Source organism: Malurus melanocephalus, unplaced genomic scaffold, assembly GCF_030028575.1.
Source record: "Malurus melanocephalus ecotype Western Australia unplaced genomic scaffold, MMel_1.1 scaffold_562, whole genome shotgun sequence".
Taxonomy (NCBI): domain Eukaryota; kingdom Metazoa; phylum Chordata; class Aves; order Passeriformes; family Maluridae; genus Malurus; species Malurus melanocephalus.
In genome coordinates, this window is record NW_026623794.1 from 256,258 (window position 1) to 277,030 (window position 20,773).

Below are 20,773 nucleotides of genomic sequence, written 5' to 3' on the forward strand. Positions count from 1 at the left end.
GGGGGGTGGGAAGGAGGGAGGAGAGGAGGGAAAAAAACCCGCTTTTGGTTGAGGTTTTCCTGTTACTATCACTGTAGCGTTTATTTAGCCAATCTCCTAACTATGACGTGAGGAAGGCAGGAATCATGGCTCGCTCATAATATTTAACACACCCACTGAAAGCTGGAGCTGCAGAGCTACTAGTCCAACCAGTCTCCAGAATTCAGTGTAGCTGAAAGAGGTTTTCACTCTGCACCTGCCAAAGATCTCTCCCCCCTTTTCCCTTCTCTCCCCCCTTCTCTCTTCCCTTTCTCTCTCTCTCTCTTTCTAAAAGATCTGTAAAACCCAGCAGAGATCAAAGACCTCTTCGCTAAAAAGAACCTCTACTGATTTATATTAGTTTCTTCCCTCTAATCCTTCCTTCTCCCCCCTCTCTTTTTTTTTTTTTCCCTCTGTGCCATATTTAACCTTTATGTTGCAGTTGTGCCATCAGACAGTTTTGCAGCCAAAAAAAACGAACCCAAGCCAAAGCACAAGCCCAGCTCGGATACAGCAGCCAYCCAGACTCGATCTCAGTTGAACGTACTAATCTCTCCCAAGCACTGGACGCGATGGATGAAGAAACTGGAACCGCTCTAAGGAAATGATTTTCCAGCCAATGTTCTTAAAGAGTCTGAGAGAAGAGAGGGAGCGAGAGCGAGCGGAGAGCGCTTCTGCTGCATCACTGCTCAAATCCAAGGGAAGGGAGTCAGCGTTTCCAGCACAGCCAAATATTATGGATGWTTTTTTTTCTTCTGTCGCCTTTCCGCACAGGTTTTCTTAATATTTTTCTTTTCCCCCTCCTCCTCCCCGTATTTTTTTTTAAATTTTATTTAATCAGTGCCTGTATCTGATGCCGGTTTCTTTCCAAGAGCCAGTTTTCCCTGTTTGTTGTGATCCCYGTAATAAAAAGAGGGAGAAATCGTGAACAGATGGCTTTCTATATTGCCATGCCGCTGGCATTGTTTTCCTGTTGATTTTAAAGGCTCGGTCCGGAGCTCCTTTTTTTTGAAAAAGAAAAAAATTTTTTTCCCTTTTATTTTATTTTATTTTTTTTTTTGCCCTCCCCCTCCCAAGTTCTTGATGATACTGAGACATGAGGACCTATCGGGTTTAGCCTGTTTATTTCTCGGCGCCTATGGAGGTAACTTTATTGACTTGATCGCTCGCTTCCCGACCCGAGAGGAGCCCGCCGGAGCCCCGGGGTGGCTCTGTCCGCCGCCTCCCCTCCCTCCCCCTCCCCGCTAATTCATCAGCCGCCCCGGCCATGAAAATGCTCCTGGTCCGCAAGTTCCGGGTGCTGATCCTGATGGTTTTCCTCGTCGCCTGCACCATGCACATCATGATCGACCTGCTGCCTCGCCTGGAGCGCCGCGGCCCCGAGAGCCGCCCGGGCTGCTCCTGCCCTCCGCCCGCGGCCGCGCCGCCCCGCGCCGCCGCTCCGCGCTGGCCCAGCAAGCACACGCTGCGGATCCTGCAGGACTTCAGCGCCGAGCCGGCCTCCAACCTCTCGTCGCAGTCGCGGGAGGCGGCGGAGCGGGCGGCGGGCGGCGGTGGAGGGGAGGGAGCGGCGGAGGAGCGGGCGGCGGGGAGGACGCGGCGCTTGATCGGCCCCGGAGCTCCGCGCCCGCCGCCCCCCGCCGCCAACGCCGCCCCGCTGGCCGCGCTCTTCCAGCACCCGCTCTACCGCGCCGCCCTGCCCCCGCTGGCCGACGGCGACCTCCTCTTCAATGTCAACAGCGACATCAGGTTCAACCCGCGGGCGGCCGAGCAGCCCGAGTGGTGAGTGAGTGAGTGAGTGAGTGAGTGAGTGAGTGAGTGAGTGAGTGAGTGAGTGGCCGCGGGGACGCGGGGCTGGCCGGGATGGGGACGTGGCGCTCCCTCCGCTTCCCTTCCCGCTTTCCTCTGGGAAAAGGGCAGAGGGTTGAACGGAGCGCCTCGGGGTCACTGGGAAAAGGAGAAAGCGTTCTTTCGGGAAATGAATGCCGTGAAATACAGAATAAATACAGAATAAACGCGGGAGCGCTGAGGCCAAGGGGTCGGTCTGCCCCATGTGCAGCTGCAGSCGCGGAAGGTGCTGCCAAAAGAACGGTGTGAGGAAGAGGGTGAGCTCACAGCGAGCCTTCCTCTCCAGCACATTCCCAGTCCCCCACCCAGAGGTGAAGGGGCTGAGCAGTGAGGCCAGGCAGTAATACATTAACTTTTCTCAAAAGCAAGGTCTAATACCACAAAGGCATTCATCCTGGCAGGTATTTCCGCTTTCAGGATCTGATCTGTGCTGCATTTTTCATCCTCAATTAATTCCCAGTGCCCTGCACCTCCGCTGCTCTCCAGCCTTCAAAGCAGTCAGTTGCCTCTGAATCGTATGCCCTGTTGGCTCCTAAGAAATGCTGAGAAATTCAATGACTGAAAAATCAAAAGGGTTGTCTAATACAACAGCACCCTCTTCCAAACACACTGACATTGTAATGTTTAAACAGCTGCATTGTACCGTGCAAAAGCTCTGTCAAGCTGCAGAGCAGCCAGCATGATCTAAACCTTTAGAAAGAGGATAAATAATTCTGATTTCCRCCCCATGAGCATGTGAATTGTCCAGGCCCCTTCCATCTAATAATCCTAACTGACTGTGAAAGGAAATAACCTGGAAAAGTTCTGGTTTCTCTGAGAGAAAAAGGAAAAAGAAAGTCACACATGCTTGAACATCTGGAGATGACTGTAAACACAGAGAACTCTGGATYGAAAATATGGGTTAGTCTGTCCAGTAGGTGAGGAGTGAAATCGGCGCTGATATCCACAATGCAGCTGCCTGTTGTACGTGTTTTCCTTAGTGGCTGCAGCTAAAGTGCACAGAACTAAAGTGAAATTTAGAAGGTAATAGAATTTTAACAATTCTTTGCTGCTCAGGAAGGGGCAGGACCAGCCAGCTGTTCTTCAGCAGCCAGTTTGGAGTGATGCAGCTTCTCTCATTCTCTCTCTTTAAGGAGGAGGAGGGAGTTTGGAGCATTGGGTTCTGCCAGTCAGGTTCTGCTGCACTCTTGGTTTTCTGCCCCCTGCCCCTGTTAAACAAAGGCTCAGGATGATGCTGTGGTTAGAATCAGACCTGTAAAAGCTGTGTGCAGTTAATACAACCAGAACACAAGGTAAAACTGGAGCTCTGTGCTCCTGCTCTAGAAGGGCCTCTGCCAAAGCTCAGTGATGCCTCTCTGAGTTTTGCTCCTGACTTTTCTGGGTATTCAATCAGGCAGGATGAGGGGAGGTGAGAACCCATCTCCCCATCAGCCCCAGGAGAGAAAAGGCTCCTGGTGCAGGCAGGAACCTGGGACCTCTGTCCCTTCTGTAGTGCTTCCCCATTCCATGTCACATTTTGAAGCCCTGTTTCTTGATGTGTGTTACAAACTGTAACATTATTTCTTTCTCCTCAACTTTGGTATTTTTTTTTTTGTTTTTGTTTTTTTGGTTTTTTTTTGCTGGTAGGCAAAATGAAGATCATCATGAAGAATTTTTGCCAACTGGAGAAACCTCCATAGACTCCTACCCAAACTGGTTAAAATTCCACATTGGCATTAATCGGTACGAGTTGTATTCCAGRCATAATCCTGCAATAGAAGCTTTACTACAAGACCTTGTCTCCCAAAAGATAACCAGTGTTGGTATGTTTGGATATACAGTMTTTTTTTGTCATTATTTGCTCTTTGTTGGGATCTCACTGCTGTTTGATCATTAATATTTTGCATGGCTTCTCTCCAGCRTCCCTACAACATTGCTTTCCGACTGCCCTGCTAAACATCAAGGGATATTCCCAGCTCTGTATTACCTGAATAATTGCCAAGTCTGCCAGCAARGCAAACCCCATTCATGTCAGAGATCCTTTAGTCCCAATCAGGCTGAAAGCGCCCTATTTGGTTATTTCACATAAATACGCTGGGATGGCAGAAAGCAGGCAGCGTCTTGCATGAGCTCTGTGTAATTATGAGGCTGATGATTATTTCAAAGGCTGTGCATGGCAGTTCTTGCCTTGCCAAGGGAGGAGAGGCCGCCCTGCAGCCCTGCAGCGGTGGCAGCGGGAGCTCCGCGGGCTCTGCGGCTGCAGGAGCTGCAGTTTCCCCGGCAGAGAGCAGCTCTGTTTGCTCTGCTTGTAAATCCACAACAGGGATGTGCCCGTGTCAACCTTTGGCTCTGGTTAAACAAGGTGGCACCATTCGGGGCTTTTCTCCAGGGCTGTTTAATGGCAACGTGCGTCTTCTTGAATTTATCTGCGTAGCTGCGCTGGGAAAAACATGACACGAGCTGAGATGAGAGCCCTGGGATACTGAACAAGTGCACACCCCGTGGTTTTCACAGCCAGGGAGCTGCAGCACCGGCAGTGGTTTCCATCCAGCAGGCAGAAAATGAAGTTACTTGTGCTGACCACAAAGTTGCGAAGTCCCTTTCAGAGGGATGAAATAGCAGGAGCTCTGTGAAAGTGCTGATGGTGTGTTGGCACCGTGGGATGAGGTCAGCAGGTCTTTAACCCTGCAAGGCAAAAATTCCCCTGGCTTCAGCAGGAAATGGCCTGGGCAAGAATAGCTCAAGCAGCTTTAAGGTTTACATTTTCCATTGTGTGAATCACAGCGGCTGCTGAGCAGGAATAAAGGAGATCCTTGGTCATCAGGAGCGGGCTGATTGAGCTGCTGGGGATGGAGTGGGTGTAAAGTGCAGGGTGCCACAGGGGACCTTCAGCTCTGTGAATTTTGCTGTGTGCTGGCTGTGCTCACTGCTCTGCTGGGGCAGTGCTTGCAGTAAAGCTGGCTGTGATACCCAGATACCATCCCATGGGTTGGATTCAAGGGTCCAGTGGATGTGTGACTCAGGAAAGGTGACAAACATGGGTTTGTTCATTAACTTGTGATGGGTTTCCTGTCCCCAAAAGTCTGGATGGCAGTGATTCATGAAGGGAGTCATGTTTGACCATTCAGCCATGTGTTTTCCCTTCCCTGGCTCGGAGGTGACCCTGCAGACAGCAGCAGACCCTGTCCCTGGTCCTCTGGGCTGCACTGGAGTGATGAGGGCCCTCTATGGGTAATTTTCTCCCTGACACAGCCCTCACCTTTCCTGACCTCGCCCCTCAATACCAGCCAGCTTTTGGAACATTTGTGGCAGGTGCAAATGGGGAAGCACTTTGTAACACGTGTGTGTTCTCCTGGAACCTGGTGGGAGAAAAAGGGAAGGAGAAGCAAGAAAGAGCAGTTCAGTGCTCACTCTTTGCTTGATCTTCTGGGCTTGGTGTTCACTTGTGCTTCTGGGCATGTGGMTTCACCTCTCTCTGCTTCAGCTGGCCTAGCAGCAAAAATTATTATCATAAAAAATGGGAGTGAAATCCCGACCCCGCTGATGTAAGTGGAAGTTTTTGCCACTCTCTTCCCYGGGGCCATGATTTCACCTAATGTGTCATATGGATGTATCGTGGGGTTTCCATTAATTCTGATTTTGATAGAGCTTTCAGATCAGTGGGGGGAAAGGGCCGTGGGACCACAGAGGAAGATTTATGGTTGCTATTAGCAATTCCCTTTGGGTTTGTCTCTGTTAATGTTTGAACAAGGCTCTTAAGAGCATGGTGGGGCCTCTTGTTCTTCTAACAAAAACACAGAGCCATGGTTTCCAGCAATGAATCAGGATAATTTCCATCAATTAAACCACGAGTTGGTGTTGTTGGCTACTATGAGAACAGTCAGGGAACGATTCCTACACATAAACCTGGTCTAAAATCAAGTATATGGGAATGGAAGGAGACTTTTGCCTATATAGAGATGCCAGGATCTGAATTTTGGTGCTAGCATTCACTGGCTGACCCTGTGGGGATTCAGGAGCCTTGTCAGCTTGCAAAGAAAAAAAAAAGAGCATATTGCTAACACACTTTTTAAAATTATTTTTTGCACAATGCAGCATTTCTTATTTTATGTTGCAAATTCTTTGGATGTTTAAAAATACATGTTCTAAAGTAATTCCTGCCAGTTTTCGGCTTTACTGCAGAGCAGCAGAGGGATTCAAAAGCATGTAAGCTGATTAATAAAGAGTAATATATTTGACCAAAGGACATTTATAGGGCTGCTACATTCTTTGCATATTCCTGCTTATCTTCTAATTAGGCTTGGGTTTTTTCCTTATGGTCGATTTTTGCTGGTTTGTTGGTTTTTTAAAATCTTTCTATGGCAGCTGGGAAGATTTCAGGTTAGGAGTATAAAATAAATTGAAACCTTGATAATGCCTGGTCTTCAGGCTTTTTTTAGCAAGCAGGACAATTAAATATCCAGCGTTGCAGGCATTAGGTGAAATGGGATATTGCTTTGTCCTGTTTCTCCCAGTGCTCAGATTTACTTTGGGAGAATGAGATGATTTTCCTGATGCCTGCAGTGATCCCCAAACTGCAGCAGAGCAGTGTTCTTGGCCAYGCTGTGATTTCTGTGCTCACCCTGCATTATTTGTGGGGCCAGACCGATCCCCTCCATCTGTCAGAGCTGCTCACATGGCTCCATGAAAATGAAAACGGTGACAGAAGCAATTCCCCAGAGCAGGGAGCACCAAGGTGACATTTTCTTGATGTTAAAGTTGAAATGGAACAAATCCAGGGATGGGAAGGAGCATCCCATGCAGCTCCCACAGTGACATCTAGAGCTGGCCTGGGAAAGGACAGGGTTATCGGGCTGAGGATGCTCCTGTGCCTCTCTATGGATCTATTTCCTATTCATTTGCGTAAAGGGATAGCTCTTAATTTGATTTAATTCMCTGAAAATTTCCTTTTGCCATAAATAGGAGCCTAGAGAGAATTGTTTTTCCATTGAGCACCAAAGCCTGGTTTTCAGAAGCACCATGCACAGGCAATTGCACATTTCCTTTGCCTTTCATAACTGTTTATTGCATGCATAAATAACCACAGTTAGCTATTTTCTTGCATATTTTCAGGATGTCTGTGCATAATTGTGGCAGCACTATCAGCAGTTTAACACCAGCTCTGGCATTGAAGGGGCAGCATGGCCTTGCCCCTTCTGTCCAGAAGAGATTCACTGGAAGCAGGATAGGGTTTTGTAATCCCTCTGTTTAGCTGGGATTTATTTTTTTTTGATTCTTGAAGTTCTCTGGTTGTAAAGGTTTGGAAACACTGCCTGACTGAGGTAATTTCTGARTCTGTGATGCCTTGAGTTTGTACAGGCAGTAATTAGGAAGTGAGCGTGTGGGATTACTCACGCTGGGAATAAAAGCTGCAATTACCTGAGGTGGACTYGGCTTCAAGGCAGGGAAAGAAAAGAGAAAAGGAAAAGACAAKGCACTAAATATTGAATATAAATGCTGGTTCTGAAGAAAATTGTAAAAATTTCATCCAAAGGAAAGGAAGAAGAGCTTTTGAGAACTTGTGAGAAGCAGTGAAATGTAGCACCTTTGATTTAGTGTGTAAGAAAACAATGAATCTGCCAAGAGTCAACAGATTGATTTAATGTGCAATTCCAGATGAAAGGAGGGGACTTAAAATGYAGGGCAAAGCCTTCGAATAATTTCACAGATCTCTTCCCCTGCAGAAGTCTTTACCTTCTTGACTAAACCAARAAAGTCCTTTAAAAACAAGTTAGCAGAATTGGCTGAACAAGGATAAATTAAGAKATGATGAGGGCTTGAATTTATTTTGAAATATGTTTTTTACAGAGCCATGTGTATCCTGGGGCAGATCATTACCTGTTAAACCCAATCAACATGTTTGTGTTAGATTTAAGCTTGATCTATAAATAGGAATCCAAAATGGATCTGAGCATCCTCTGTTTCAGGTGTTGAGTGCATCCCAGGCTGTGGCTGCATCTCACTTCTCAGGCATTAGCACTGCATAATTAAATACATTTCAAAATGTTTGTTGGATTGTGACCAGAAAAGGTTCAGAGATCCTGTTGAGGCTCTCACTCTCCATCAGGAAACCAYACAGTTTAGACAGGATTTCTGTGGGCTTGATCCAAAATCTGACAGAGAAAACAGAAGGAATCCCACCAATTTCACTAATCTTTGGACAAGACTGTAATCCCAAACCTTCAAGCAAAAAGATATCTCAGGGAATTTTTTGCAAAGCCTCCTGAAGTTAGGAAGATTTCTGATCACACCCTAGAGCCCTTACACTGGGTTAACAGGAAAGGTTAATGCTGCTTTCCATTTCCTTCTACTTTGGAGGSAAAAGAGAGGCTTTGAATTGCCTGAAGATGAAAAGTAATGATGGCRTTGGGATTTGTTTTTAGCAGTGTACCAGTACATCCAGGAGCTGTGTGAGACTTGATTTGAAGTACCTGCTGTGAGCTAGCAGGTTTATAAAGCCTTTACAGAGCTGTTTGTGACCTGTGGTGTTACAGTACATTAAAATACTTGGAAAAAATGAAAGGTGAATTCAGAGTGTGACTGGTGGTTCATTTGGAGTCAGCACTGCCTTGTGTTGTGAGGGTTTTGTGAAAATTCCTGCAGCTGCTGKTCAAAGATGTGCCAGATTGTGATGGTTCCTTGGAAAACGGGAGGAACCGTTTTCCTCTGGGTGTTCCACATTCTCCAGGAATGGGCCTGGAGCAGGTGAAGGCTCAAGGATATGTCCAGATGAGCAAAYGGTGTTTGTTTGGGATGAACCCCTGCAGGATGACAGCCACAATGGCCAGAGGGACATGTTGGACTGAGGCTGAGCAGSAAAGGGAGTTCTGGAGGAGTACAGCTCCGAAAATGAGAGGGAAACCAGCCAGTGTGCAGATGTGATGCAGGGTTAGGACAAGGAAATGGTTCAGTGAGATCTGCTCTTCTCTGGCATTGCCATCCCCAGAATTTGGGCACCCTGCTCTGCTCCAAGGCTGCTTGGTGTGCAGGTACAGCCTTGGAGCTCAGAACCCCAGTCCAAGCTGGGTTATAATGCTGGGTCTAACCAGCCTGGCTTTGGAGGGTGGGCTCACAGCTCCCCCAGTCTGACCATCACATCAGGGTCACTGGAAGGGCAGGCACAGTGGGAATGGCTGATGGGGGAAGCCAAGGTTCAGTTCTGGCACGGGTGGTTCTCCATTATCCATGTGGGTTCCACCATGCCCTCCCACAGACCACGATGGGACACAATTCCCCCAACATCCTCCTCTGCTTTTCAGAGTTCCAAACTTTGCTCCCAGCAGCAGCAGAGGAACAACTCGTGCCAGCAAAGCTTGTGTTGGGGTGAGGCTGCTGGTGCAACCAATTAAAGCAACACAATAAGATGGATCTCAAAAGGCGAGGGAGATGCTTTTGTCTTACTGCAGCTCAATTCCTTCTGACAGGAAACCAGGCTTTTGTGTCTCATGGAAGAATTATTCTGAATTGTTAATCTTCTTCATACATTCCCCTGCTTGGTGATGACATCCTCGCTGTTGAGTTTGGCTGCTAACAAAATCATTATCTGCCGAGTGGCTCCAATTTGCTGAGAATCCAGTGCTTTTAGGATCTGAAACCCTGTGCTTAGAAAAGGGTGTGCTGAGACATCCTTTTTTTTTGCTGCTGCTTTGCATTGCTGTGATGGCAGGGAGGTGTAGATTAGTGGATCTTTAAGGTCCCTTCCAACCTATTCCTTGTTTCTTTGACTCCCAGGCCATGGTGGGGTGGTCCACTGTGCACCACCCTGTGTCCCTTTGGGCATGGGGCAAGGGCAGTCCAGGTGCCCACAGTGACCAGRGCAGTTTGCAGAGCACCCAGATGGTCCCAGGGCACCCCATGCAAGGTTTGGACTGGGGGATTTCTGCTGTTTGTTGTCCTCAGGCTCTGGCTGGGCATGAAGGAGGCTTGGGCTCCTCCTGCCCTCGAGTGCAGATCAGCTGAGCTGCACAGGAGAGGGAGTTTCATCCAGGAAAAGCCACATGCTTCTGCTTTACCTGATCTGTTCAAATTGCTTAACGCCCTTTAATGTCTAATTATTTGTTTTTTTTCCTTTGGGATAAAGTGGAAAGGCAAGAGAAGGCTGGGATCAGCAAAACAGCAGGGCAGCAGGGATTTTATTCTAGAAGTATAATTACACCGACCAGATTTGCATAGCATTTTGTTGCARAAATATAGATTACAAGTGCTGAAAGAGAGCTGATGGCCTATCAGTGATAAGGCACAGAGATGAGTAATTAAAAAGATGTGCAGCTAATGGCACTGGTTAGAGAAAAAACATGTTCAGCCTACATGGGTGGAACAGGGGCAGCTCTCAGGATTTACAGAGTGAGATRACCTGGCATTTATGGAGTTCTCCAGCTGACATGGGTTTTGTCATAACTGCAAAGAAAGGGATTGATTATCTGATGATTTGCAGAAAGCATTTTTAAAGGACTGCCTCATCCACACAGCCCTGCTGACCATGGCCTGCCTTCCCTGCACAGAGTTGCATTTAGGAGCCAGGCTATAGGGCATTTCATTCACTAGGATGCTTTTGGTTGAGGCAGTAGAAAAACAGCCATTTTTGATGTATATATTTATATTTTTAAGTAGCCTTATCGTCAAGTAAAATGCATTGTAATGAATTCTTGTATATATTTAAAAAAACCAATTCTAATTTAAAACCACTATAATCTGGCTATTTGTGTGACATTATCCAAGTATTTCAGAATGGTATGAATGAGTATCAGTCTTAAATTCCCATTGGAGCAAATGAGACTCCCATGGTCTGCCCCTGCACATGTTGTACCTGTGGGGTGTTTATGGAGCCCACAGTGGGCAGGTGAATAAAAAGTACCATGAAATACAACCCACATTTAGAGCTGGTCACAGCTCCCAGCCCTGCCCTGCACTCTGCTGAATAATCCCTTGTCCCATTGGGATCACTCTGCTTGAAGCTCTGATACCACAGTGCTGATACAGAGAAAAATGGATATGATTTGGTTTCAAGGAAGCTGCATGTAAGCAGATCCACATGTCTCATTTTAAAGCTGTTTTGTGTTTTTTTTCCCCGCAGCAATGAAATCAGGAGGCACCCAGCTGAAGCTGATCATGACATTCCAGAACTATGGACAAGCATTGTTTAAACCAATGAAGTAAGTAAAAAATGTCTGTGGCTTAGAGTGAAACTGTGCTGGAGAAGCCATCTCCTAAGCTGTTACAGGTTTTTTGTAGGATCTCTCGAGGTTAATGTGTCTGGTTCCCAAGCCCTGCTGCTGAGCCTGGAGCTTCAGGGCCTGTTGATGCCTTGTCCTTTTAGACTGGTCCTTGGAAGAGATGCTGAGGAGGCTTCAGAGACATTACTGTCTTCTCAGGAATGTTATTCACTCTGATCTCTGTGAAATCTCCCATCATAAATACAGGATGTTTTCAGCATTTCTGTCTTATGTAAACATGTTCCACRGGTCTGAGCTTTATCTGGTGTCAGTGCTCCTCTGGAACATGGCCAGGCAWGAGGGATGATTCAGAACAGCTTTGGGAAGAGCTAAAGTATATTTGTCTGATAAATTAGAATTTAATCAGTTGATTTATTGTTGTTTGTGTTAAAGAGTTGTATTAGTCATTTGGCTGGGGCTATGCTGAGTCTGTGAAAATGAGTTTATCCAAGAGTGGTACTGCAAGGTAATGACTCTGGAGAGAAAGGGAAGGATTAGGATTATGCAGCCTTAATTTGTGCCTGCCTGGATCCCAYTGAGATGAGAGAAGTGATTCAGATACTAAACAGACTCCTGAATCCTGCCCTGTATGTTTGTGTTGTAAGAAGGAAAATGACTCTGTGCTTATTGTAGAGGGTTTAGCAAAGGCACTCGGGGCTGCAGAGTGTTTAATGGAGCTGCTCAGTATCTGTGTCAAGGGTACCACTGGAGTAATAAATTCATTTCCTTCTTTGGTTCCTGCTGTAGGGAAGCTCAGTTAATYTCCTCTAAGATGCTCCATGGAAGACTAAAGTAACTGGGAATGAGTGGTTTGGAATATGTGTTGGTGTTTTTAGAGCTGCTGGCTAGAGACTGAGAAATTCCCTGTTTTACTACAGAATTTGCTGTAGATTGACTTCAGACATGTGCAGGTTTGACTTGATTTTATTTGATTGCCAGAAGGGCTAAAAAATTGGTCTGACTTTCCTTGAACTGAAGTTTGAGCAGAAACCTTCCCTGTGTGCCTGCATCCTGGAAATCACAAGAAAATCCTGTGAACTTCCAGGCAGCAAAAAGCATTTGTGCAAAGGCCAAATGCCACTGTGTTGTTTCCCAAATTGCACGCTGATTTCTCCACATTTCTAGTGACTCACTGGCTGCCTGGGGGAGTTGGAGGAAGTGCAGACAGTACTGGCAACTCAGAGGGAAGGTGGTACCAGAGAGCATCCATTGCAGTGCCTGCCCTTCTCCCTGTGCTCTCCCTGAATGTTCAGATCACCAGTGCATGAGGCCATCCCCTTTACCTGCAGCTTTGACCCATGAGAGCACAATTCCTAATCATGTCTTGTCCCACATGCCAAATCAAGGATCAGGAGGATTCAAGCAACCTTTGAGTATTTGGCAGAACCGTGGTTGCACTGTTGGCTTTTTACATCGTGTGTGATTTGTTCCTTCTCCATTTCCTCGGGTGCAGATAATCTCAGTCTTTATCATTGGCATGACATTGTAATTCTGGGAATGCTAATGAGGTCAAATCCAAATTCTGCACAATGTACAGCCTCAGCACGGTGATGGATGACAGCAGAGGTGTAGCCACGTTCCTGTGTGGAAGCAATTACACCACCTGCTTGAACAGTAACAGAAAATGGTGATGTCTTAATCATTCCCTCGGCTTGGGGCAGCACCACACTGTTTCCTCACTGCTCTTTGCACTGCACAAACCCCTGGAAGAAGCATCCAGGCAGCACAGCTTGCAGGGGCAGCAGTGCTGCAGTTGTGCTGAGCACACTGGTGATTTGCAATCAGGGTGTTTGCAAGCATTTGTCTTCCCTCTGATAACAGGGAGCAGGGAGCCAGATGCTCAGCWAGCATAAATCTTCCTACCTCCTCTGGCATCTGCTCCCACTGGCCTCTTTTTCACCTTATGGACTATAGTTGATGAAGTTGGAGGGGTTGGAGAGGTTTGCAGCATTTCTTTATACAGAAATAAGCAGCCTAGAATGAAATTCGAAACTATAAGTAAGAAAAGCAGGCTTTAAATCGATGAGACTTCTGCTTGTAGGATCTTCTTCAGGTCCTAGGCAACTTCCAGACTGTTTCTGGTGCTCCCTCTTTTTTACACAGTAACCTTTTGATCCAGGCTTTACAAAGATGGGAAGGACAGGAGGCTGTAGGGATCTCACAGATCAGGACTGGACATTTCTGCTCATCARGACTTTTTTCTAAAGAGTTTAATTTGAGAGCCATAAAACATCAACATTATGTCTGCTTCTGAGATTAGTTCATTGGTGGGCAGTCAGGCTGTCTCCACCTGGTGCATCCTTCAGTTGTTTCTGTGTTCCCAGCTCCATGGTTTTTCAAAGCAGCAGAAATGAGACTGTTTTTCCTCATGAGCTGATAAACCTCTTCAGACAAACCACCTTCTCCATGAACCCCAGGTAGCATGATTATTAGATAGGGCTGAGTGGAGAATTTCAGGCCAAAAGAAATCTCAAAGAAAATTGATAATGCAGAGTTTCCCATCCATCTGAGATCTCGAGTCCTGGAAGCTGCATGAGCTGAGGCATGCAGAAGTGTTGTGTAGACATGAGACAGTCTCTGCTTGGACTGGATTCCCTGGAATTGCCTGCAAAGCTGTTTTTGCTGCACAGAGCTGGAATCAGGGTGTCCCAAATGAATGAATTCCTGTTTGGGTGGCATTGCAGCAGACAGGGGGACCATGCCACCCCTCCCTGGCACAGCTGGCACCTTCTCCACACCTTTGGCAGTGACTTGTGCAKGGCAGTCACAGCAAAAGTGCTCCCTGGAAAACTGCTGAACACTCTGYAGAGCTCATCTGAGTGGCTCTGCTCTTTCCCAGACTCCCAGTTCCGTGCTGAATTTATCCAGGGAGTGAGCCAGCTCCGGAAAGGCCCAGGCAGAATTTGGAAATGGGGAAATGAGAATCAGCCTTTGGCATCTTTTGTGCTCTGTGTTTGACRTTAACTGACAGCTCTTCATCTGGTCATTGATTCAGGCTAGTGGAGCAAACCAGAGGAGGGAAGTGTAGCAGTCAGGGAAATGTGAGAGCAGTAAATAAAGCCTGATCAGCTGCAATTATTTTATTTATTCGTGGCTCTGCATCTTCTTTTCTGAAATAATTGCCCATAAAGTATTGCARAGGAAGCCAAATCTATTTATAAACCCTATGGCCCGGTGTAGATTCCTTTACTAATTCCAAATGCATGATAGAAAAAACACGTATTTGCTAAAACTCCTGGGAAGATTTAATGTATTTGCAATGTATCTTRCAGTTAATGTGTACTTTTATTTAGCTCACAACAGTTCAATCATTCAAAATTATTACCATATGGGACAGGAAAAAAACAGCAACCTCCCCTCCTCCCATGATGAGTGCATCTAACTGTACTGGTATTGTACACACAGCATAATAAAATTTATTTATGTGATTGCTGATATCTGCAGCTGCAGCTTGCTGTATGACTTATCAGGTAGGGATGGGTAGAGCCATAAATGTCAAAGAGTTTTGGTTCATTTGTCCACAAGGAACATTGGTAGCTTTGTAGTTTTATTTGGTTTCTCTTTGTTTCTGCTGGCTTGTGGAGTTTAACAGCTGGCTCAGCCACAAAACCAACACGCTATTTTTTTCCTCCCAAGGCTTTATTCTTGAAGAGGGAAATTCTGCTCCAGCAGAGCCAGCATTAGGATTCCTCTTGCATGCACTGGTGCCAGGGTTTTGAGAGAGGTTTTTATGGTTCCTTATGGGAAAGCCAAATGGGATCSAATAGAAAATGATACCTTGTTATGGGAGTTGTGAGAAAAGTGTCCTGTGGTCTGTGTTTAAGAACGACATCTCTCATTCCTATTTTTATAGGCTACTTTGTACAAATGTGTACAAGGGGTATTCATTGTAAAATCTTTGAGGATTATTTGTTCCATTCAAAGCAATACTACTGTATCTAGTGAACTCACTTTTGACTGAACAGATAAAAGCCTGTTCTGTTCCAACTTTAGATTTTACTTGATATTTTTAACATCTTCTTTCTTATACTCTGGTTTTACAAGTCACAGTACAGGATTAGAAAGAGCTACATGACTGGTTTTTTTTTTTTCCAGTAGGTGAAATTTGCAGTTGAAGTCTTCAATTTGAAGTTGAATTTGAATCCATCAGTATTAGGGGGTTACCAGGCCAGAAGAGGCTTTTGGGGTGGCTAAATCCAGTCCCYTTAAATCACAGGCATCTCATTCCTTAACTGATCAAACACTGCTGACCRTGTTATTTGTAACTTTGGCCTTCACTATTCCTCTTGAAACTTGCTGCTGGGAGCATCTCCAGGTCCCTGAAGCCTTGGAGCCCTGAGCCATCCCAGTGCCAGCCACAAAATCGTGTGGTCACAGCCTTGGGCAAAGTGCTTCTCTGCAGGAGGGAAACAAGCACTCCCCTTTCCATTTCTGTAATGTCCTCTAGCTATCTTTTGTTTCAAAGACAGAGGTGCTGTYAGCTGGGCTGAAATCAAGGAGCTCAGGTCACATTAAAGGTGATGTTRGCGCTCAGGGATGTGGCTGTGACACCTGGGGATGGGGCCTGGTGGTGAACACCGTGTGCTGGGGCAAAAGTTGGGCTTGGCAGGGCTGTGTTAGTGGTTGGACTCTGATCTCAGGGGTCTTTCCCAACTTCAGTGATTATATAATTCTGTGATTTTTGTTTCAGTTGGCAAAGCWCAGCTTTTCACTGGCTTTTAGATGTCATATTTAAAGTGACAAAGGATTAGCAACATTCTTCAAGTTTCTCTTTGATTTGCTTTTAGGACTGTTCAACAAATAATGCACCSTTTGATAGGGATATTAAATAGTCCAAACAATCCCCGTAATACAAACAACTGTTAATCGCTTTCATTTCCTACAGTTCTGCTCCCTTTCTGAAGTTGTGGCTGTTGTACCTGGGAAGTGCAGCCTCCAGGCTCGATTATCATATCAATTAGGGTGGTGTAATCCTTCTGCAGTGGCAACGTTGCTTCCAAGTCAAGAGGAGTTGAAATGAACTCCAGAGTCGAGGCTGCTGTGAGATTGCTTCCSTTATTACATCGCATCTCATGCTGTTTGGAGGAAATACGTTTGGCCAACCTGTTGCATGTGAGCTGGCAGGCATCCAGTATAAACACACTGTTATAAGTCAACATGGCAATTAAATCAAATTGCGATGTTTTCTGTGAGCAGCGAGAGGAGTGAGATGTGCATCCAGTAGCTGCTGTGCTAGGAGCCTTCCAGGATTAGCACTTTGGCACTCTGGAATGTGCTGTGTGAAACCCAACTGAGCTGGTTAAAGTACAGCCCAGCCACTCAGCTTTGTCCCTTGGCTCAAGCAGTGTTGCTGTGCCAGAACTGATTCTGTGCAAGCTGGGTTACTGGAGACCTCAGGTTCAATAAACTGGTTGGAAAGGTCCAAACTGGCAATCCCAAGGTTCAGATTATGTAGGAGCATTTTAAAATTGCAAGGAATGGCGTCTCGTTATATCGCGAAGAAGAAATGCTTTCTATGCTGCTGGAAGGAATAATCAGTAATCAGATATTCTGTGGACCTCATCTGYGAGATCTGGGGCTTTTTAAGGGCATTCAAATCCTTGCCAGCCAAATCCCTGCTGAAATGTTTACCTGAATGAGACTGATAGGCAGATTTGATTGTACTTCTATCAGGAAGAAATCTGGAGTTAACTGGATGAATTATATCCTTTGATATTTAAAGTGCATGAGATCTGAATGTGGTCCTAAATAAGGACAGTGGAGGTTGCTGTGTAGTATTTTAGCTCTTTAACTTTCAGTATATTATGCATGAACTGTTTTTCTCTTTTATAACTAATCCTGTTCATCAGATCAGACTTCTTCAGTGTTTCAGTGCAAATTGTGTTTCAGGACTCCGCAGTGCCTCTGGTCCAAATCTCATTTATGCAGATTGGAAAATTTGTGGTGACTTCAAGGGGAGCTGGATCAGGATTGAGGCTGACTGATGGCCCTGGACAGCAGTGAAATCCAGTCTCTGTGTGCTGCATTTCYCCTTGCCACAGCTCAGCAGCTGCTGGCTGGAATATTGATCAATCCCATCCAGCTCAGGAGCAATTTGTTCTCAAATTCTGCAAACTTGTTTATGGAATGATCCCAGAGTCAAAGTCTGCAATTGCAGGTAGCTCAAAGGTTGTCCTTTTGGATTAGGATCTGCAGGGATGTGTGCCAGCAGATTTCACTGTGCCAGCAGCCAGGAAGGGCAAAACAAACCCCTTCCATCTCTCTGGGCTGCAGCTCTGTTGAGCTGTGCTGAATTATCCGCTCCTGGAGCCAGGCAGGATCTGCTCCAARCCAGGACTGGACATTGTGAGTCCTGCAGCTGGGAGGGACCAGCCCTTCCCCCCAAYCCAGGGCTGATTTGTGGATATCACCATGTCCATGGGGTTCAGCCCCATCCCACTCCCCAGCTGCCATCCACCACTGCTGCTGGGTTTATCCCAAAATCCCTGTCCCCTGAGAGAGGCCTCTCCCAGTGGCATCTTCATCTCCTGCAGCTCACAGAAATGCCCACTCCATGGTCTCTGGCACTGTTTTTTTGCACAGCCTTCCAGCCTCGCATTTTTTTTTTTCCAGCTCCTTTGGTGGGTTGTTTTCAGCAGACAATAACAGGATGCTCGATATCTATTTTTGTTCTTGTCGTACACAGACACAAATGGCCACAGGTGCTGCCTGTACCTGCCCCTTATCGCTGTTTGAAGGCAGACCTGAGTCTGCAGTCACATTTTAYAGCACAGAATCGTCTCTGCTTGATTAGCTGCCTTCTAGGTGCTTACAGAATCYTGCTAATTAGTCTTTGGGAACAAAGACATGCTGGTGTTTGTTTTTTCTTTAAAAGACGGTTATTGCAGCAGCTAAGTTTTTTTTATACATTACCACAKTATATTAAGAAAGAACCATCTTCAGTGTCTGATTTTAATCAAGCCACTTCTTTACTTTAATTTGCTGCATCCCAAGAAGCGCAGTCCTGTGGCTTTGTCTTTTAATCAGAGAGGCACTTTAGCTCCTCAGTTCCTTATTTCACACGGTTTACCATGTATCAACAGTGCAGGAAAGCAGCAAACATTACTGAGGGAAGAGCTGGCATGAAATGCATGGTCTGTAATTTACTACTGAGTAACAGGGATTGGCACACAGGGGAACTGGGCGAGCAATGAGGTAAGATGTCCTTGTAAATCTAAGAAAAAAATATAAATGTGTCCACAATGTTTTCGGTGGGACATGCAGATCTTGCTACCCTGAAAAATTCCATGGGAATTTGTCTCAGTTTCTCTACAATTTATAATCCCTAAACTAGGCTCCAGAGACTGAAATTCAGGGAGGGGAAAATGATTTGTGCAAGACTTGTGGCATAAACCACAGACTGAGGCTGTTTTCTCTCAGGAGCAGTGCACAGAGCTTTGTCCTGAAGATGAGTTGCACTGTACTCATCTCAGCCCTTGGGAGGAGTTATTTTGGGATGTTTTATGGAGCTAAATCGCTCTCCCTCTGCCCCTGGTCTTTATCTCGCACAGAGATGGCTCTGGGGATCCCCACAGCTTTGGAGGAGGCAGACAGGGATTTGGCCACTTGTGCCRAGATTTGTTTGAAGTTTGTCAACTCATTTCAGCCCTCAGCATTTCTGCAGGTTTTTGGGCTGCTGGCCATCAGAAGGGGCAGAAGATAAGCAGTAGTGAAATGGATCTGATGAAACATCAAGTGTAGGATGGAGGACCCATGTCCAGCTTCTCCAGGGGTCACCAGCTCAGGCTGCCCAGTCTTGTGGTCAGTGATGATGCAAAAATGGTGTGGCCTTTAGGACAGAGCCACAGCCAAAGTAACATCGTCTTGCAGGCCGAAACAGGAAGGTTTTGGCAAAGCTTAGGAGAGAGGGCACGGCACAAATCCAAATGACGCCCTTGGCGTGGTGCTTTGGGTGACTCACTGCTGCAAACAAACCAAAAAAGTGTGCTTCAAACAGCCTTAATAGCTGTTAATAACACAGATTTAGGGCAYGCTGAACATTTTGGAGTTTTTATTTTTTTTTTCCTTTCCCGTGTCTAGTTCAATAGCCTTAGTATTTTTCTTCTTAATTTATAATTTCCCACCCTGCTGTAGTGTTCTGCATATGGGTAAATAGAAGTGAGAAAGCCTGAAAGGCTCATTTGCATGTGAAGAAGTAGCAGAAGCCTGGAGTAAGTAGCATCTGCAAATGTGTGGGAGCTGCAGAGTAGTGGGGGGGACAGCAAAACTGTTGTAAATAGAAGCAGCTTAAAGTGCAGGATTATGTGCTGTGGGTAATAAACCACCCCAAAACCAGCMCATGAACCAGATCCTGCTCTCAGCAGCAGCATCCAGCTGATCACTGYGAGGCCCTTTTGTAAACCTTGCTGATTGGCAGCCCAAATTCCTCATGCCCGGGTGTTCACAGGATACACAGTGCCATGGCTGGAGCCCTGTAATAGCAGAAATATTGCACATGGGCTGTGTGTGGATTTTAARCCGCTTGTATTAGCTGGCAGCAATGTTAAATAAATCCATAGGTTTAATGGGAAATCTGGAAATAATTGGTATAATTTTCTTTAGTTTCAAGGTGACTGCTTTGTGTTTAGTTTGAGTCTATCCGGTGATACACAAGAAGAGAATTTTGACCCAGCACATTTGTGTTTSCCTGTATTCTGTGCCTGCTTGGATCACCGTGCTACAATAACCCAGCCAAARTTTTCAAACAAACCTCTTTTGCATCTGATTCTTTCTGGGGTTTATTAAGCAGAAAATCTGATTCCCGGGACATAAAACCCAGAGATTTTTCCGCCTTTCATGTTGCAAGCGCCGGTTTTGTGTCAGGGCCCCTAGTGAGCCCCAGCCAAGAGGAGGGAGAGCAGTGCTGTGGTTCCACTGCCAGCTCTGCCTTCTGGGCTGGCGAGGGCAGACAACAAAATCCTGATTTTCTCCACAGGATTGAAATGTGGGGCTGGGTTTTGTTGGCAGCAAGAAGGGTTTGTGGCAGCCCTGGAAAAGATGAGGACAGCAGCTCTSCCTTCAGCTTCACCCCATGGCACCAGCAGGGCAGAGCCTGCTTTTCCCATTGCCTGCCTAATTTTCCTATTCCTAAGGAATTATTTTTGCATCCTCTTAGTTACAAGAGCTGGATAACCGGGATTTTAGCCCAAAACATGCCGTTTTGCTCTGCCTGACCTATTTGTGGGGAGCTGCAGGGCTTCCTACTCCGCTTGTGCTTCGCTTCCACAAACCAGGCTTTTGTGCCCGATGGTCTCTTGGTGCCCTGCGGTTCTTTTGGCATGCACTGGCTATTTTGGTACRGAAGCTGGTTTTTATGAGCTTCAATAACACTCAGGCCACTGCTGTTTTGCCCGAAGCGTGGCAAAGCTTTTGGTGAGCCTGTGGCCCCGGGCTCTGTGAGCACACACAGGCCCCGCTCTGCTGGCAGCCAGAGAGAGGAGATGGATTCTGCAGCAAATCCAGGCCACCTCTCGGAGCCCAGGTTCTTCTGGCACCCGTGAAATTGTCTGACAAGTCGTGAGCGGGCGGCGTGCCACGCGAGCAGATGGGCTGTGTGTCCTGGCAGCCGGGTGACRGGGATGTGCCAGCATGGCTCCTCGGGGCTGCGGCCCCAATGGCCTGGCTGCCTCATGTTAGCC

The 20,773-nt window shown here is 46.4% G+C and overlaps 1 protein-coding gene across 1 annotated transcript in view; it reads left to right on the forward strand.

Moving 5' to 3' along the window:
• Positions 1-137: 137 nt before the first annotated feature.
• Positions 138-20,773, forward strand: part of FAM20C (FAM20C golgi associated secretory pathway kinase) — a 50,988-nt gene continuing 30,352 nt past the window's right edge. Inside the window, exons 1-3 of the mRNA XM_057382287.1 lie at positions 138-1,800; positions 3,493-3,668; positions 10,958-11,036. Coding sequence (XP_057238270.1) covers positions 1,286-1,800; positions 3,493-3,668; positions 10,958-11,036 — 770 coding nt within the window. The 5' untranslated portion in view covers positions 138-1,285. The remainder of the gene's footprint in view (positions 1,801-3,492; positions 3,669-10,957; positions 11,037-20,773) is intronic.